The 19402-nt window shown below is 45.9% G+C and overlaps 1 protein-coding gene across 3 annotated transcripts in view; it reads right to left on the bottom strand.

Moving 5' to 3' along the window:
* Positions 1 to 19402, bottom strand: part of CCNK (cyclin K) — a 357987-nt gene that overhangs the window by 332545 nt on the left and 6040 nt on the right. For all 3 annotated transcript variants that reach the window (XM_069208291.1, XM_069208290.1, XM_069208289.1), the window contains one exon: positions 5844 to 5925. In XM_069208291.1, the coding sequence (XP_069064392.1) occupies positions 5844 to 5925 (82 nt within the window). The remainder of the gene's footprint in view (positions 1 to 5843; positions 5926 to 19402) is intronic.

The following is a 19402-nucleotide window of genomic DNA, read 5'->3' as shown; positions in this document are numbered from 1 at the left end:
ATCAAGGGAGAGGGACTCCTGGGGGTCACTCCTCCAGTGAAAGTCCGGTCCTTCAGGTCCTGGGGGCTGCGGGTGCAGGGTCTCTCCCAGGTGTCGGGACTTAGGATTCAAAGAGTCGCGGTCAGGGGAAGCCTCGGGATTCCCTCTGCAGGCGGCACTGTGGGGGTTCAGGGGGGACAGGTTTTTGTACTCACAGTCTTAGAGTAGTCCTGGGGTCCCTCCTGAGGTGTTGGATCGCCACCAGCCGAGTCGGGGTCGCCGGGTGCAGTGTTGCAAGTCTCACGCTTCTTGCGGGGAGCTTGCAGGGTTCTTTAAAGCTGCTGGAAACAAAGTTGCAGCTTTTCTTGGAGCAGGTCCGCTGTCCTCGGGAGTTTCTTGTCTTTTCGAAGCAGGGGCAGTCCTCAGAGGATGTCGAGGTCGCTGGTCCCTTTGGAAGGCGTCGCTGGAGCAGGATCTTTGGAAGGCAGGAGACAGGCCGGTGAGTTTCTGGAGCCAAGGCAGTTGTCGTCTTCTGGTCTCCCTCTGCAGGGGTTTTCAGCTAGGCAGTCCTTCTTCTTGTAGTTGCAGGAATCTAATTTTCTAGGGTTCAGGGTAGCCCTTAAATACTAAATTTAAGGGCGTGTTTAGGTCTGGGGGGTTAGTAGCCAATGGCTACTAGCCCTGAGGGTGGGTACACCCTCTTTGTGCCTCCTCCCAAGGGGAGGGGGTCACAATCCTAACCCTATTGGGGGAATCCTCCATCTGCAAGATGGAGGATTTCTAAAAGTTAGAGTCACTTCAGCTCAAGACACCTTAGGGGCTGTCCTGACTGGCCAGTGACTCCTCCTTGTTTTTCTCATTATTTTCTCCGGCCTTGCCGCCAAAAGTGGGGCCTGGCCGGAGGGGGCGGGCAACTCCACTAGTTGGAGTGTCCTGCTGGGTTGGCACAAAGGAGGTGAGCCTTTGAGGCGCACCGCCAGGTGTGACAATTCCTGCCTGGGGGAGGTGTTAGCATCTCCACCCAGTGCAGGCTTTGTTACTGGCCTCAGAGTGACAAAGGCACTCTCCCCATGGGGCCAGCAACATGTCTCGGTTTGTGGCAGGCTGGTAAAACTAGTCAGCCTACACAGACAGTCGGTTAAGTTTCAGGGGGCACCTCTAAGGTGCCCTCTGGGGTGTATTTTACAATAAAATGCACACTGGCATCAGTGTGCATTTATTGTGCTGAGAAGTTTGATACCAAACTTCCCAGTTTTCAGTGTAGCCATTATGGTGCTGTGGAGTTCGTGTAAAACAGACTCCCAGACCATATACTCTTATGGCTACCCTGCACTTACAATGTCTAAGGTTTTGTTTAGACACTGTAGGGGCACAGTGCTCATGTACTGGTACCCTCACCTATGGTATAGTGCACCCTGCCTTAGGGCTGTAAGGCCTGCTAGAGGGGTGTCTTACCTATACTGCATAGGCAGTGAGAGGCTGGCATGGCACCCTGAGGGGAGTGCCATGTCGACTTACTCATTTTGTTCTCACTAGCACACACAGGCTTGTAAGCAGTGTGTCTGTGCTGAGTGAGGGGTCTCTAGGGTGGCATAAGACATGCTGCAGCCCTTAGAGACCTTCCTTGGCATCAGGGCCCTTGGTACTAGAAGTACCAGTTACAAGGGACTTATCTGAATGCCAGGGTGTGCCAATTGTGGATACAATGGTACATTTTAGGTGAAGGAACACTGGTGCTGGGGCCTGGTTAGCAGGGTCCCAGCACTCTTCTCGGTCAAGTCAGCATCAGTATCAGTATCAGGCAAAAAGTGGGGGGTAACTGCAACAGGGAGCCATTTCTTTACAGTGAGTGTAAGGAAATGCCTCCTTGGCATGGTTACACCCTGCTAACCAGGCCCCAGCACCAGTGTTCTTTCCCTAACCTGTACTTTTGTATCCACAATTGGCACACCCTGGCAACCAGGTAAGTCCCTTGTAACTGGTACCCCTGGTACCAAGGGCCCTGATGCCAGGGAAGGTTTCTAAGGGCTGCAGCATATCTTATGCCACCCTGGGGATCCCTCACTCAGCACAGACACACTGCTTGCCAGCTTGTGTGTGCTGGTGAGGACAAAACAAGTAAGTCGACATGGCACTCCCCTCAGGGTGCCATGCCAACCTCACACTGCCTATGCAGTATAGATAAGTAACCCCTCTAGCAGGCCTTACAGCCCTAAGGCAGGGTGCACTATACCATAGGTGAGGGCACCAGTGCATGAGCACTGTGCCCCTACAGTGTCTAAGCCAAACCTTAGACATTGTAAGTGCAGGGTAGCCATAAGAGTATATGGTCTGGGAGTCTGTCAAACACGAACTCCACAGCACCATAATGGCTACACTGAAAACTGGGAAGTTTGGTATCAAACTTCTCAGCACAATAAATGCACACTGATGCCAGTGTACATTTTATTGTAAAATACACCCCAGAGGGCACCTTAGAGGTGCCCCCTGAAACCTAAACCAACTACCTGTGTAGGCTGACTGGTTTTAGCAGCCTGCCACACTCGAGACATGTTGCTGGCCCCATGGGGAGAGTGCCTTTGTCACTATGAGGCCAGTAACAAAGCCTGCACTGGGTGGAGATGCTAACACCTCCCCCAGGCAGGAGCTGTAACACCTGGCGGTGAGCCTCAAAGGCTCACCCCCTTTGTTCCAGCACCGCAGGGCACTCCAGCTAGTGGAGTTGCCCGCCCCCTCCGGCCACGGCCCCACTTTAGGCGGCAAGGCCGGAGGAAATAATGAGAATAACAAGGAGGAGTCACTGGCCAGTCAGGACAGCCCCTAAGGTGTCCTGAGCTGAAGTGACTAACTTTTAGAAATCCTCCATCTTGCAGATGGAGGATTCCCCCAATAGGGATAGGATTGTGACCCCCTCCCCTTGGGAGGAGGCACAAAGAGGGTGTACCCACCCTCAGGGCTAGTAGCCATTGGCTACTAACCCCCCAGACCTAAACACACCCTTAAATTTAGTATTTAAGGGCTCCCCTGAACCTAAGAATTTAGATTCCTGCAACTTACAGAAGAAGAGGACTGCTGAGCTGAAAAACCCCTGCAGAAGAAGAAAAAAAGACACCAACTGCTTTGGCCCCAGTCCTACCGGCCTGTCTCCTGCCTTCCAAAGAAACCTGCTCCAGCTACGCTTTCCACAGGACCTGCGACCTTTGAATCCTCAGAGGACTGCCCTGCTTCCAAGAGACCAAGAAACTCCAGAGAACAGCGGCCCTGTTCAAAAAAGACTGCAACTTGGTATCCAGAGGAGCAGATTTAAAGACCCCTGCAATCCCCGCAAGAAGCGTGAGACTTGCAACACTGCACCCGGCGACCCCGACTCGACTGGTGAAGAAACAACGCTACAGGGAGGACCCCCAGGCGACTCTGAGTAACCAAAGTTGTCCCCCCTGAGCCCCCACAGCGACGCCTGCAGAGGGAATCCCGAGGCTCCCCCTGACCGCGACTGCCTGACTCTGAAATCCCGACACCTGGAAAAGACCCTGCACCCGCAGCCCCCAGGACCTGAAGGATCGGAACTCCAGTGCAGGAGTGACCCCCAGGAGGCCCTCTCCCTTGCCCAGGTGGTGGCTACCCCGAGGAGCCCCCCCCCTTGCCTGCCTGCACCGCTGAAGAGACCCCTTGGTCTCTCATTGAAAACAATTGGAAACCCGACGCGTGTTTGCACACTGCACCCGGCCGCCCCCGTGCTGCTGAGGGTGTATTTTTTGTGCTGACTTGTGTCCCCCCCGGTGCCCTACAAAACCCCCCTGGTCTGCCCTCCGAAGACGCGGGTACTTACCTGCTGGCCGACTGGAACCAGGGCACCCCCCTTCTCCATTGAAGCCTATGCGTTTTGGGCACCACTTCGAACTCTGCACCCGACTGGCCCTGAGCTGCTAGTGTGGTAACTTTGGGGTTGCTCTGAACCCCCAACGGTGGGCTACCTTGGACCCAAACTTGAACCCCGGTAGGGGGTTTACTTACCTGCAAAAACTAACTAACTCTTACTCCCCCCAGGAACTGTTGAAAATTGCACTGTCTAGTTTTAAAACAGCTATATGGGATTTATTTGAAAACTGTGTATGCTATTTTGATTATTTAAAGTTCCTAAAGTACTTACCTGCAATACCTTTCATTTGAAGTATTACATGTAAAATTTGAACATGTGGTTCTTAAAATAAACTAAGAAAATATATTTTTCTATACAAAAACCTATTGGCCTGGAATTGTCTTTGAGTGTGTGTTCCTCATTTATTGCTTGTGTATGTACAACAAATACTCAACACTACTCCTTTGATAAGCCTACTGCTCGACCACACTAACACAAAATAGAGCATTAGTATTATCTCTTTTTGCCACTATCTTACCTCTAATGTTCAATAGTTCATCTGAGTCCGGTAATCAACTGGTCAAGGATGGAGATTAAAAAGAGTAACAAGGTGGTAATCTTTGTGATTGAAATAAAGTGGGGTAATTACCTTACAGTGTGGTCATTTGTGTGAGAATTTGTAGCACTTGAGTTTTTAGGACTACGTCAAAAAAATAAAAAATAAAGTTACAAGTGACAATCACAAAGAGGTTTTTTATCTACTATGCTGTAGTCACATGTTTACACTATCGCTACTCAGTGTACTTTACTAGGTTTGCAAGAAAACATATGTTAAAAATGGCTAGAAGAATCTCAGAATTGTCCTGCATTTTTAAATGTCTTCAACATGGTGTTCCTAATAAAGTAGGTTAACAGTGCTGTGTTCCAACATGTTTTCCATTTTATTTTCTAATAGGACCTTCACTGTGCAAAAAGTTTGAATACTATACGCAACATGCACTGCAGAAAGGCTTGGTTTACCGCGCACTGGGTAGTCCCAAACAAAAAGTATTGATTAAGTGCTGCAGCTTCTGTATTTGCTTTAAGAGATTGTTGAGAAAAGAATACAAAATTTGGAAAAGCCAGGGAGACTTGACTTTTCGACTATATTGGCTTTGCCAATTCTTTTTGTACCATCTGCATAAGCAAAAAGAAATTACACAGTTGGTAGGACGTGTATGTGTGCATGCATGACAACGTATGTACCTATGCGCATGATGCACCACTATTTGTATTTGCCATTTCAAGACTGAATGCCATTTGAAGCAGTAAATTAAAAAATACAAAAACATTTAAATGTGCATGAGACCACTTTTGGAAGTAGATTGGACAGCAGCAAATGGTAGCTGCAAGCCCCTCTGAAAGATGAACATTGAAAAAATTGTAATTACAAAAAAATGTTCTTTAAGGACAGGTGGCAAGCAGAAGAGGAACCTGAAAGGGGTGGAAAACAAAATAATTAACAGCAAAAAAAAAATAGGGGTGGGAAAGCAATGGATGATCTGTGAGTTGGTAGGAGGAGATGCAACGCAAAGCAAATTTGAGATGGGGAAACCGCACACAAGGGGAAGAGCCAGAAAACAGGTGCACTCTTGTGGATTACTGAAAAAGAAAAAAGTAGTCCCCAGACTGAAAGCAAAGGGCGAGCTCTAAGCCCACTGTGAGTTTTTTGTATGTTTCACAATAAGTCTCCTGGGAAACGGACAACTAAAAGCGGTCCTTTGGCAAGACCTAAAGTCATAGTTATTCTCATTATCACTTGCTAAGATGTGGAAAAATTCCATACTACAAAAAAGACACTTTATAAACAACTCAATTACTACAATAACTCTTACTTTCAATCTGCAAACATACATTTCACTTTTAGATTAAATTAACCATGATTTAAATGTTTACAACTAATGCCTAACATTACGTTTAGATTAAGAAATTTCAACATTTACACAAGAATGCATAGTATACTTACATATCTTGGAAATTGCTTAAACGAATGAAACATGTAAAATCGATGGAAATAAATTATTCCAGTAGCAAGTGTATCATAATGTCTATTTTCTCCGGTTAAGGAATTCAGCAGTATACCAAGTAAATTTGCTATGTGGGAAACAAGCAATATAAAACTTAGTAGAGATTCATTAAAACTGGAGGCTAACATCATACAAATGTATTTAATTAAGCTTTGTGCATCTGCAAAGAACATTACATTGGTTGGCAGGGTTAGCAGCACAAAACTCAGTTTTGTGACTGTAGCAATGGTGCTGTAGAATAGAATGGCACACAATTGAGAATATAACTTTCGAAGCTGACTTCCCAGAAAACTAGCCAAGGTGAAGGGTCAGGTCAAATGTGAAGGGTGCAGCCACTACCCTCATATTTAGGCATCTTTTATCAGCAACGAGTGCTATTAACTACAAAACAGAACGCCACGATGGTGACTACCCACCCGCGTATTCAATATACCACAGGCAGTCTCATCACAAGCCACAGGAACAGCAACATCACCATACTCATTACCAGTTGCCATCAATCGAGTGTCACAAATAAAACAGGCAACCATGTAAACACCTTCAGCACAAAATAGTATCCTCTATCAAGACAAATATTAATTGTGTTAACTGAAATATTCTGTAAATGAGCTTGCAATACTGACCACATCCTACATCAAGGCTTTAATGCTCAGTTTCAAAATCCCCTCAACTGACAACTCACCAAATGTGTAACAGCTTTATCAAATGGAGTACAATAGTTCAGGTGGCCCTAAGACACCTGTATAATTACCCAGTAACCAATCACTACACTCGATCCAAAGATAAGGGCCTCAAACCTTGCCACTGGTAAATCATAGAATTACAAAATTCATTTTTGGAAATCCCTTAAATTCAATTAGTTATTGTAGGAAGGTGCCTCTTTTTGACATGGCTACTTTCCTAATTTTGCCAAGTGTCTGATGTGATTTCGACTGAGGGTGCACTGGGTTCCTGCTAACCAGGTCCCCAGAGCCAGATTTCTTGTCCAAAACAGCACAGTTGTTTCCCCAATTGGCAAAATCTTTAGCACCCTCTCCAAGTCCCTAGTAAATGGTTCCACAGATAGCTAGGGCATAGCCCTGCTATAGAACAATGGAGGGTGCCCGAGGGCTGCAACACAAATTGTGCCACCCTAAGTGCAAACATGACACGGCACACAGCCTGTGTGCCATGTCCCGTAACACTGCATACAATACATGTAAGTCACCCCTCTAGCAGGCCTTACAGTCCTAATTCAGGGTGCAACAAATTACATGTGAGGGCATATCTGCACAAACAGGTATGCCCCTGCTATGTCTGTTGATTTCCAGACATAGTTAAGTAACCAGAGAAACCATTTTAATTGTATGGTCTGGACACTGATCAATATGAGTTCCCCAGCTAGATGAAGGCTTCACCGACGATAGGGATGTTTGGTATCAAACATCTCCCATTGGTGAACCCACACTGATGTCATTGTTGAATTTACCAATACATGTACCCAGAGGGCACCTTAGGAGGTGCCCCCCGTAACCCTACTAGCCTCTGGTGTGCTCGCTGACCAGTTTCTGCCGGCCTGCCACCGAGACACCATTCTGGACCCCCAAGGTGAAAGCCTTCTGCTCTCAGGAGGCCCAGAACAAAAGTCTGCCCGGGAAGATGCTGTAGCACCCCTTCCCACAGGACGGCCCGTTGATTAGCCTTCCTAAGGCGGCATGCCTCAAAGAACTGCTACCTTTGGAATGCCCCTCACAGGAGAGGAAGCAATCGCCCTGCAAATGTGACTCCAGAAACCCGGGAGGAATGCTGGCGTTAAATAAAAACTCAAGACCTCCATGAACAGCAGACCTCTTCTCCCTCAAACTCCAAGAAAGGACTCTGAATCCACCACTGCACCTGAAGCCACCAGTCACCTCTACCCAGAGTTGAAGTGGGCTACCAGTGCCAACAAGGTTCCCCAGCCCTCCAGAGTCCAAGTCCATTGTGTTTTCACCCCTCCTTGACTCCCCAACAACACTTGTAGCCCCTGCACGGAGCCCCCCCTCTACCACAAACTCTCCAGTAAGGAAAACACGATACCTGAAGACAGCTCTGCACTAGTCGCCCTTGAGCCGTTGAGACGAGGATCACCTGTGCCCAAGCATCGTGAGTCCCGCTGTTGGTTAAGCCAGACTGGCTTGCTGGCCTGAGCCTGCATCCTCTTTTTGCAGTGACCGATCTCCACTGGAACACACTGGGCACTGGACTCTGTTTTGCGCCGTGCACCCAGCTGCCCCCGTGCCGCTGGTCCTGTATTGCTAGTGCTGCCTTGGACCTTGCCCACCACTCAACAACTTCTGGAGATTGGTCTTGTAAGTCGCTGTACTCTACCTGTTTGCTGAACTTGTTTTCCACCAATAGGATAACATTGCATTACTCATAAATTGCTTGTAATATAATATTGCCATAATTGATTCTTATTTAAAAACATACTTAACAGAACGATTTTTCTCTGATGCCTAAAATAAAAAATATATATAAAGATACTTGCTATTTTTATAGATTAGTGTGGATCTCCTTTCATTTATTGACTATTGTGGACGTCTTGCACGCCTCTATGTTAAGCTCAAGGCTGCTCGACCACATTACCTCCAAATAGAGCACTCTGGGTTTGCATAGCAAGCTCCTGTTCACCCACTTGGGAACCCTTGGACTCTTTACACTGTTTATCTAGTTATTGACATACCACATAAAGAGTCAGCATTCTACAGAGCTCTAAAAAAAACATTCACAATGCGTGCTGAGAGGATAAAATTAGATAGAAGGAATTGTAGCTGAAACAGAAGCATGCTTTAAATGTGTTCAACTAAGTGAACATTATTTACAAGAACTCGCCTGCAAAAGAAAGCAGATAAATATTCGTTGAAAGGGGTGAGCCACAACTGTGTGAAATCATCCTTTAAATGTGTGCAATCGTCATCAGACAAAGGCAACAAAATGCTGTGACTAAGGACGCTTTAAATGCATGCAGTCGTTCAACAAAGCAAAGAAAATGCTATTTAAAAGCATCCTTTAAATAAGTTTAGCCAGCATTGCGTTCAGCCATGAAGGCTAATAAAAGTTAATCAAACTCAGTGCAGCAAGCAAATTGAAGAAGTTCCACCCATCAAAGTGACAAGCGGAGGATGCAAATGAGTACAAGGGCCACCGGAGCCTGATAAGAGAAAAAAAAAAACCACAAGGAACATTAGGAAAAGAACGCCTACAACCAGTAGAAAGAAGGAGAAAAAAAATTGACAAGAACACAGACCAATAAGAAGGGACAGCAGGATGTAAGCCCCTTTAAAGATATATTTAATAATACAATAGATTTCACAAGCACAGTGCAGGATCTGTGCAGGTGAAACTTAAATAGGTTCATACTTCTCAAACGAAAAGCCAAGAAATATTATTTGTTCATAGTGAGCTTACGGCATCATCTAATGTGGATAAATCCTTTTTATTCCAATACGTTTTAATGAATTCAGGGGTATTTGTTTCATTGCATTGTGCAGCTTTAAAAACACCAAACATGCTTGTTTGGTAAAGAGGAGAGTCCAGCAAGAAAACAAAAGTTGCAATGCAAATAGCACAATGACATTTTTTAAAACCAAGATCAACCAAGTAAAACAAAGTCATCCAACTATCTTCTCAAGTAACTCTCCCAATCTTACACATGCAAACCACACAGTAGTTTGGCTTAAAATTAATAAATCTTTTCATTTTTCTGGACACCACTTATATAATACAGGTAATTTTTGAGCCCCTCCCCCCCCCCCTTTTTTTTCTTTTTTTTAAGACAATCCAAAATTATAACATGGGATTTCTAACCAAGTGAAACTCTGTGTAGGAAGTTGGCTCTGTATGCACTATTTCAAAGTAAGGAATAGTATGCACAGAGTCCAAGGGTTCCCCCTAGAGGTAAGATAGAGGCAAAAAGAGATAATACTAATGCTCTATTTTGTGGTAGTGTGGTCGAGCAGTAGGCTTATCAAAGGAGTAGTGTTAAGCATTTGTTGTACACACACAGGCAATAAATGAGGAACACACACTCAGAGACAATTCCAGGCCAATAGGTTTTTGTATAGAAAAATATATTTTCTTAGTTTATTTTAAGAACCACAGGTTCAAGATTTGCATGTAATACTTTAAATGAAAGGTATTGCAGGTAGGTACTTTAGGAACTTTGAATTAGCAAAATAGCATATACAGTTTTCACATAAATGACATATAGCTATTTTAAAACTAGACAGTGCAATTTTCAACAGTTCCTAGGGGGAGTAAGAGTTTGTTAGTTTTGCAGGTAAGTAAACCACCTACGGGGTTCAAGTTTGGGTCCAAGGTAGCCCACCGTTGGGGGTTCAGAGCAACCCCAAAGTTACCACACCAGCAGCTCAGGGTTGGTCAGGTGCAGAGGTCAAAGTGGTGCCCAAAACGCATAGGCTTCAATGGAGAAGGGGGTGCCCCGGTTCCAGTCTGCCAGCAGGTAAGTACCTGCGTCTTCGGAGGGCAGACCAGGGGAGTTTTGTAGGGCACCGGGGGGACACAAGTCCACACAGAAAGTACACCCTCAGCGGCACGGGGCGGCCAGGTGCAGTGTGCAAACAAGCGTCGGGTTTGTAATAGAAAGCAATGGGAGACCAAAGGGTGTTTTCAGCGATGCAGGCAGGCAAGGGGGGGCTCCTCGGGGTAGCCACCACCTGGGCAAGGGAGAGGGCCACCTGGGGGTCGCTCCTGCACTGGAGGTCGGATCCTTCAGGTCCTGGGGGCTGCGGGTGCAGTGTCCCTACCAGGCGTCGGGTTCTTAGAAGCCGGCAGTCGCTGTCAGGGGGAGCCTCGGGATTCCCTCTGTAGGCGTCGCTGTGGAGGTGCAGGGGGGAAACTCTGGCTACTCACGGTCTCGCAGTCGCCGGGGAGTCCTCCCTGAAGTGGTTGTTCTCCACAAGTTGAGCCGGGGGCGTCAGGTGCAGAGTGCCAAGTCTCACGCTTCCGGCGGGAAACGCAAGTTGTTTGTAAAGTTGCTGCTTTGTTTCAAAGTTGCAGTCTTTGGTGAACAGGGCCGCTGTCCTCGGGAGTTAATTGGTCCTTCTAGATCAGGGCAGTCCTCTGAGGATTCAGAGGTCGCTGGAGCAGTGTCTTTAGAAGGGGGGAGACAGGCCGGTAGAGCTGGGGCCAAAGCAGTTAGTGTCTCCGTCTTCTCTGCAGGGTTTTTCAGCTTAGCAGTCCTCTTCTTCTTAGGTTACAGGAATCTAGTTTCCTAGGTTCTGGGGAGCCCCTAAGCACTGAATTTAGGGGTGTGTTTAGGTCTGGGAGGGCAGTAGCCAATGGCTACTAGCCCTGAGGGTGGCTACACCCTCTTTGTGCCTCCTCCCAAGGGGAGGGGGGCACATCCCTATTCCTATTGAGGGAATCCTCCAAAATCAAGATGGAGGATTTCTAAAAGTCAGAGTCACCTCAGGACACCTTAGGGGCTGTCCTGACTGGCCAGTGACTCCTCCTTGTTTTTCTCATTATCTCTCCTGGACTTGCCGCTAAAGGTGGGGGCTGTGTCCAGGGGGCGGGCATCTCCACTAGCTGGAGTGCCCTGGGGCATTGTAACACGAAGCCTGAGCCTTGGAGGCTCACTGCTAGGTGTTACAGTTCCTGCAGGGGGGAGGTGTGAAGCACCTCCACCCAGAGCAGGCTTTTGTTTCTGTCCCCAGAGAGCACAATGGCCCTCACCACATGGGGTCAGAAACTCGTCTCTCAGCAGCAGGCTGGCACAGACCAGTCAGTCCTGCACTGAACAATTGGGTAAAATACAGGCGGCATCTCTAAGATGCCCTCTGTGTGCATTTTTTAATAAATACAACACTGGCATCAGTGGATACCAAACTTCCCAGTATTCAGTGTAGCCATTATGGAGCTGTGGAGTTCGTTGTTGATAGACTCCCAGACCATATACTCTTATGGCTACCCGGCACTTACAATGTCTAAGGTTTTGCTTAGACATTGTAGGGGCATAGTGCTCATGCACATATGCCCTCACCTGTGGTATAGTGCACCCTGCCTTAGGGCTGTAAGGCCTGCTAGAGGGGTGATTTACCTATGCCACAGGCAGTGTGAGGTTGGCATGGCACCCTGAGGGGAGTGCAATGTCAACTTAGTGATTTTCTCCCCACCAGCACACACAAGCTGGCAAGCAGTGGGTCTGTGCTGAGTGAGGGGTCCCTAGGGTGGCATAAGACATGCTGCAGCCCTTAGAGACCTTCCCTGGCACCAGGGCCCTTGGTACCAGGGGTACCAGTTACAAGGGACTTATCTGGATGCCAGGGTTGTGCCAATTGTGGAGACAATGGTACATTTTAGGTGAAAGAACACTGGTGCTGGGGCCTGGTTAGCAGGGTCCCAGCATCAGTATCAGGCAAAAAGTGGGGGGTAGCTGCAACAGGGAGCCATTTATTTACACTCTGCCTTAAAATGGTTTTAAGTATGACAAAATAAGATTTACACAGATAATTTCCAAAAGCAAAGAAGGAAGCCCCAGAGTGCGTATTATGAACTGCACATGGAATTTCTCAAAGCACGATTCATCATTATGCCTTGCTTGTTGTGAATTCAAATTTAAAAAAAAGAAAGCAAACCTTAATAGGTTCTTTATCAGCAACAAAGCTTTCTGTAGGATGTGTAAGGTGTACATACCTACCAGAACAAAAATAATTATGCAATAAGAAGCACTAATCCTGATGTTGAATAAAATCCATAATAAAGCCCTGTGTTTCCATACCAAATCATTGTAAGAAAATTCCCCATTCCCAGCAACGGCACATTTATCAATTTTATCATTACATGGCTACAGCCACAACCCAAAGACAAATTTCAACAAGTTTGAAAATTGTTCAAGTAAGGCATAAGCCACCCAACACACAGATATGCTTCTTTACATGTAAATAAACAATACCCGACAGACTCTGAAAGGGCTGCTGTGTGTAGCGCCTTCCCCCTTCCTGGAGCATGCAAGTACATTACGCTACGTACTGGAGCTGCGGCTAAGCAGGTCTTTACCCTCCAACATCCATTCACACACTGCGCATTAAGTCATACTTCCCAGGACCACACCCTGACACCTCTCCCGGATATCACATAGTTTGATTTCCAAGTCCACCCAGAACCACAAGGGTCCAAGTGCATATAGCATCAATATGCTACATCTCCACCTTTGTTAAATAAAAGATGGCCAGCATAATTTGAAATTACATCTCAATCAGTGTGCGAGGAGCCCATACTTGTCTACCAGTTTCTGGTGATCCACAATGATAGAGGTCCACCTGCATAAGGCAACGGAGTCGGACCTGTGGGTGAGGGGTCACCTCCACCGAAGTTGCACGAGCTGGCAGGTGTCAAGATAGGTGTTTAAATGTGATGTGTTCAGAGAGATAGCCTTCCTGGATGATGTGCTGTCACCATGTGTCCCTTACAAGCCACCATCTGTAACAGGTCAGTGGCAAAAGGGGTGTCTGTCTTTAGTTTCTGTCTCTGCTTTGCCAGTACTCGGTCTCCTTTGCCGAAGACGGTTTCCTGGGCATGTCGTTGCTGATCAGCAGACGCCTTTGTTTTACTCTTATGAGTAGCATCTGTGTCACAAAGTTTGTCAGCGTGCACCGATCGATCTGATGTTCACTGAGGTAATTTTGTTCTGATAGCTCTCTCAAAAAAGTAGCAGGGCTCTCACCCATTGTAGAGTGAGTTGATCTATAGGCCCAGAGGGTCTGCCACTTATCTGGGCTCTAATCGATTCTTTCAAATATGCGAGTTCAGCATTTCTGCTGTACAAAATACCTCTTGTTTGATTAACTAGAAGAAATGTTTGCTCCATGTATAATAAGAATCTAGCCCACATATAGGGTACACATGATCCGTGACTTGTCTTAGGTGACTAACAGCATTGCCATCAGGGCAAAAGTATTTTCCACTTTATGTTTGAACACTCACATTTATTAAATATATTACTAAAGCATGATGTGGTAGCACACTGTTATTTGCAGACAGTAAATGCCCAAGAAATTACCCTAAACTTCCTCACTAACATGCAGCTTTACTGTTAAAACTATGTAGAGTATTAGTAATCTGTAAAAACTGGGTTTCAGTAAACATATTTATCATCTAGGTGTTTTTACTTGTTTTCATCCTATTAAATATTTTTTCATCACACTGAAGAACAAAAAAAAATGGACTAACAGCTACTGACTTGCATTTTGAAATGTTCAGTTGACTTAGTTATTCAAATGTTGTGTGTTAGAAAAACCCATACAGCCTTTCGGTTCACTCTTTTTACAGCTGGTCAGATGGATCACCTAACAAAATCCTAGAACTCTGCCGTCAGAATGGAAGAAGACAAGCTGACTTTTGATCTCTCTCACTGAACATAGAGCAAATGTAACAAGAACAAGATTTAAAGGCATCTTTTTCACTTTGACTGAACAGAACACCTGTTCTTTGTCAACTTGCCAGAAAGGGCGAGTAGGTCCTAAAAAACAAAAACAAAAAAAAATGGTTCGCCATAGCGAGTGGTCGAGTCAATTTTTCAAGGCCGGATACCCCAAGTTGGAAAGATGTCATCAAGTCTTTCTATGACAATCATGAATTGGCGAGGACAGTGTACCCACCAAAGGAAAACAGGAATATTGATCTACGACTACCATGAGATGCTGTGCATCTCCTAATGGTCCAAAGAAGTCAACTGACACGCTCCTCCAGGTATGGGCAAGAAGGACAGACAGTCACCAGGTGGTGCATCATCTTAAGGGGCAGGCAACTGCAGATGTTGCATGCTTTCAATTCCTTTTCTACTTACTCATCTAGTTGAGGGACCACACACTGTCTCTCAAAGCTCTTTTGGTGGCAACAATGCCACGATATCCTTCATGGGCCAACTCAATGACCCGGTGCCGTATGCTCTCAGGTAGGACTATTCTCGAGCCTCTGAGATGTATGCCTTCTTGTGTGACTGCTAAGTCATCCAGTATGTTTTTGAACTGCTGGAATTCATTATCATCAGCCAAAGGCGGTGAGCATCATCTCCATGAGTTTGTCTCAATGAGTTCTTTGACAATAGTCATGTCTTGGTCTGTGTTAGTTGATACAATGATTTGGTCCGCAGACAGAGCTATTGGTGCGCTGGACCTTACAATAAATTTGAGATATTCTTTAGCTTTCTTGGAGGTCGAATTAGGACGATCTACCAGTGCTCGCTAAAAGTCATCTGCTAGGTTCCAACCCTTCCCCTGTTTGTGTAAACTTAGAATCCGTACTCTTGCAGCCTCAACCCTCACCTTTCTATGCAAGGTGGCATCTTAGCCTTCGGGTTTCCAAAACAAGAAAGCATCGCCTGGTGGTTCATAACAAAAATACATTGTTTCCCATAGAGGAATACATGAAAATGTTAACAGGCCCACACCACAGCCAGACTCTTTTTTTTGCAGCTGAGAGTAGGCATGTTCTATTTCAGACAGGCTGCAGCTGGCAAAGGTGTCTGAGTATTCAGATGGCCTTTGTGTTGAGCAAGGATCGTCTCCATCCCCACAGGGCTTGCACCTACCAGTGCCTCAGTATGCAGTTGTAGCCTCAATTGCAGGTTTTATTTCTTTGAAACGGATAGCATTCAGTAGACTACTGAAAAGGAACATTCAAGGAAGGTCGGGGAGGAGCAGATGGTAATGAGTGCCTGCACCTTGTGTGGACCTGGAGTCACCGTACCCTCACCCACAATCAGAGAATATGTGCCCAAAAACAGGTTTGGTTTTATGGAATTCACATTTTGCTGCATTTAAAGTGAGACCTTCTTCAGCAAGTAACTGACACATTTGAGTGAGGGCTGAAAGCATGTGCAGCAGGTTGGATTATTCCGTGAATAACATCCTGAAATATTGAGGCAGCAGAAGATACTCCAAAACGCAGTCTCTTGCATCTGAACAAACCAACAAGAGTGGAAAAAGTGATAATATAGCTGCAGTTCTTTTCTAACTCGAGCTGGCAATACCCTTTGTTCAGCTCAGGAGGGAAAACAACTTTTGCTCCGTTCAGGTGCATGATCATATGTTATATGGGGACGAGGGGGTGTCTTACTCTCATAGGCTCTGTTTGGCTGGTGCATATCAATACACAACTGTCCTTTTTGTGGTACAGCTACTATGGGACTAACATATGCTGTGGGGGCAATTCAACGTTCAACGATGTCATTTTTCAAACATGTTCCCAACCCTTTTTCTACAGCTTCTTGTAGACAAAGAGCAACTCTGCGGTGCCGCTGGGCCACCGGGTGAACATCTTCGTTGATATGAAGCTGTGCTTTCATTTTCTGGAGTTTTCCAAAACAATGAAAGGATGGAAATCGGCTCATAATCTCAGGCTGAGCACAGGGGTTGCAACTGAGAGATATTCACCCCTTAGCAGCGTTGGGAAAACTGAGTAAACATGCTCTAGATTTGGTTCCTTGAAGAAAATTAATGGTGGCTCGTACGGACGACATTTTTTGTTGCATTGCCGCTACAAAGGACCCGTAGCTTTGCACAGGTTAAGAAGATGCCCAGATGTTTATCTACCTGTCTGAAGGAGTGAGTCGTGACACTGGTGAGAAACTTACGTTTTTCCACTGGCATATTAATAGACACTGTTGATGATGAACGATATGGGGGTGACCGTTTACCTTCAAAGTAATTCTGGGACAGTATTCTAAAGAAGTTTTGTGCTTTATTTGGCATGCTATTTTTGAACTTCATCTTCTTCACCAGCAGCTAACCCCACATGTGAACACCGCCTTTTGGTGGACATCATCAGCACCCACCTATTGTCTCCGCTGGTACTCAATAGTGACGTGGAAGAACCTTTGTATGACTAACGATTTTTCTTGGTCTCCACTTGTTGTTGCTGATGTTGCTTTTTGGTTTTGTGGACGTGGGGTGAATGTTTCCAGTACATTCTCACATCCATCTTTTCTTTCCATTGTGACGCACTCGATTTTTCCTTAGCTCGACACACACTTATGAAGTGGCTCTCTTTCCCATGGCCCTTACAGATTTATTCTAGGGCTGGACATTTTCCTTCATGTGTAAACGACAATCCACAATGAAACCATAGTTTTGTTTTCTTCGACGACGTCAACTGACATGCATCTGTTCTATGCTTGCTTTTCATGGTCAACGCTGACTTACTGTGCGCTGTCTCTACTTCCAAGTGAGCAGCTTGTCATTCTACTTCTTTCTCTGATCTCGTAGAAACAGCATTTCCTCAAGACTGAGTGTCGGTCTCTATATGCTCCTTCTAATAGAATCTGAAAGGCAGACATCGATAATTCTGAGGTGTCTGGCTTCATCGGTTAAGGCACAGAATTTGCAATGTTTAGTAAGCGTATCATGTCTTTCAACAAACTCATCCATTGTTTTTACCAGTCGGTTATTGTGCTTTGTTGAAGATATCTTTCCCAATGGACATTTGGCACCGGACTGAATTTGGCTTCCAGCGCTTCACATTTCGGTGCGATGTTGAGTCAGTCTGTGAAACTTTCTTCAGTGGTTCTTTCACTCCATCATTTGGAAGATTTTTTGAATATTTGATGATTTTTTTTTTTTTATCTCCTTCCTCTAGCGCATCGATTAACTCATTCCATGTGTCAATCCACGCAGTCCACCTGGCACCAATGTTCTGTTTTGTGGAAGTGTCAAACAGCGGTGGAGGCTTCAAGAACACAGCTGCATTGCATTTTGCATTCCATGCTGCCATTGCATTAGCATATGTCTTAACTGATTTTGCTGTGCAGGGTGACTCCAATAACTTCTGCAAGCATCAGCTGCATGCAGAGGCCAATGTCGCAATATGCTTCAATCGCCCCTGAAAGTGAGGACATTCTCCGTTTCTTCTACCTTGTTGATGTTATGGTTGTTTTCCTTCGTCTGAATTGTTGCTCTATGTTCGGGGTGCAGCGTCTCCGCTGACAACTTCTCCAGCAGCATTGGTTGGTGTTTCAAATATGCTCCTATGCAGGGCCTTTGATAGCTTCTGCGGCTGTGTATGAGTTGGAGCACGGCTTTGATTCCATGTGTGCTGGTCGCAAAGTGCTTAGCATCGACCTGGGCAAAAGGCTCGGGCTGGACTGTTCCCATGGGGAGCAAGGTCAAGACTGATTTGCATATGGCTAGTTCCAAACTGGTGCGACATGGTAGGCAAAAAACGATGGATTAAACCAGATATCTGTGACTCTGGATGAACGTTTACATTGTTTAACATTCCATCCACCTTCTGTTCCTTTTGTCTTTGTCACCCTAAGGGGGAAGGGTATGCCCAGACGTGGGTCCCATGCTCACTGCGCCACTGGATTCAAGCTAGCTTGACTGATGAGCGATACCACAAAACCGGTCCCAGGGTGCTTGTTTACAGTCCAGGCAGGACCTGGCCTGGCAGTTCGGGTTGGAATGTTTCCATGGGAAGCAGGGTCAAGACTGATTTGCATCTGGCTAGTTCCAAACTGGTGTGACATGGTAGGCAAAAAAAACTATGGATTAAACCCAGATCTATCGACTGGGGGTGAATGATTGCATTGTTCAGCATTCTGTACATCATCTGTTCTTTCTGCATCGACCCTGAGCACATGCAGCACGCATGAGTAGTTTGCCATACGGTTGCAAACTCTCAGTTGGGGGGGGGGGGGGGGAGAGGGTCAATCTTGTTTTCCACAGGTATAAATCACCTACTCATCACCAGTTGTATAGTTTTACCCACCACTTGTGCAGGCAACTAGATTACACCATACACAGGAACTGTGGTTGCGCATGTCTACATGAACATTACGTCATACTTCCCAGAACCTTGAAGCACACCCTGACACCTCCCTTGCATATCATGTAGTTCATAGTCAGAGTCCGCCCAGAACCACAAGAGTCCTAGTGCATATGGCATCACTATGCTACACTGTGTATTCGGCCGTACGTTTCTAAGGATTACTGTCCTCAAGATATCTCTTGTAAAGATATAAGTCTTAGCATGGTTAAAGAGAATTTGTGCCTCCCTTACCAGTTAATTTGATTTATTCTGTTCCGGCTTATGTTTTTAAGCAACTGGAGTAAGTTCACTGGATATGCTCTGTAATTTTACAAAACATTTAATAAGAGAACTTTGGCTCTACATTAGGGAATGGGGCATACAGAGTGCACCTAGACCCAAACCCTGAAAAACGATTTTCCACCCATAACCAAGCAGACGCATTTGTTGCTTAAGGGCCTTTGAGCACCACCACACCGGTGCACTTAGAATTTCCTGACCACAACCTATAATACATGCCTGCAAGTATACAGGTACAGGTATACATTCCCTACTAGGGAATGTATACCTGTAACTAATCAGAGGGGGGTGAAACCCTTCTCATGGAACAACAACAATCCTCGTCAGGGTGAAACCCTTCTCATGCAACAATCACAATCCTCGTCAGGGTGAAACACAAGAAGTCACAAAATTAACCAGTGCGTAACCC

Source organism: Pleurodeles waltl, chromosome 9 (genome assembly GCF_031143425.1).
Source record: "Pleurodeles waltl isolate 20211129_DDA chromosome 9, aPleWal1.hap1.20221129, whole genome shotgun sequence".
NCBI classification, from domain to species: Eukaryota; Metazoa; Chordata; class Amphibia; order Caudata; family Salamandridae; genus Pleurodeles; species Pleurodeles waltl.
The sequence above is the reverse complement of the archived record's forward strand: the minus strand, read 5'-3'. Positions and strand labels throughout refer to the sequence as shown.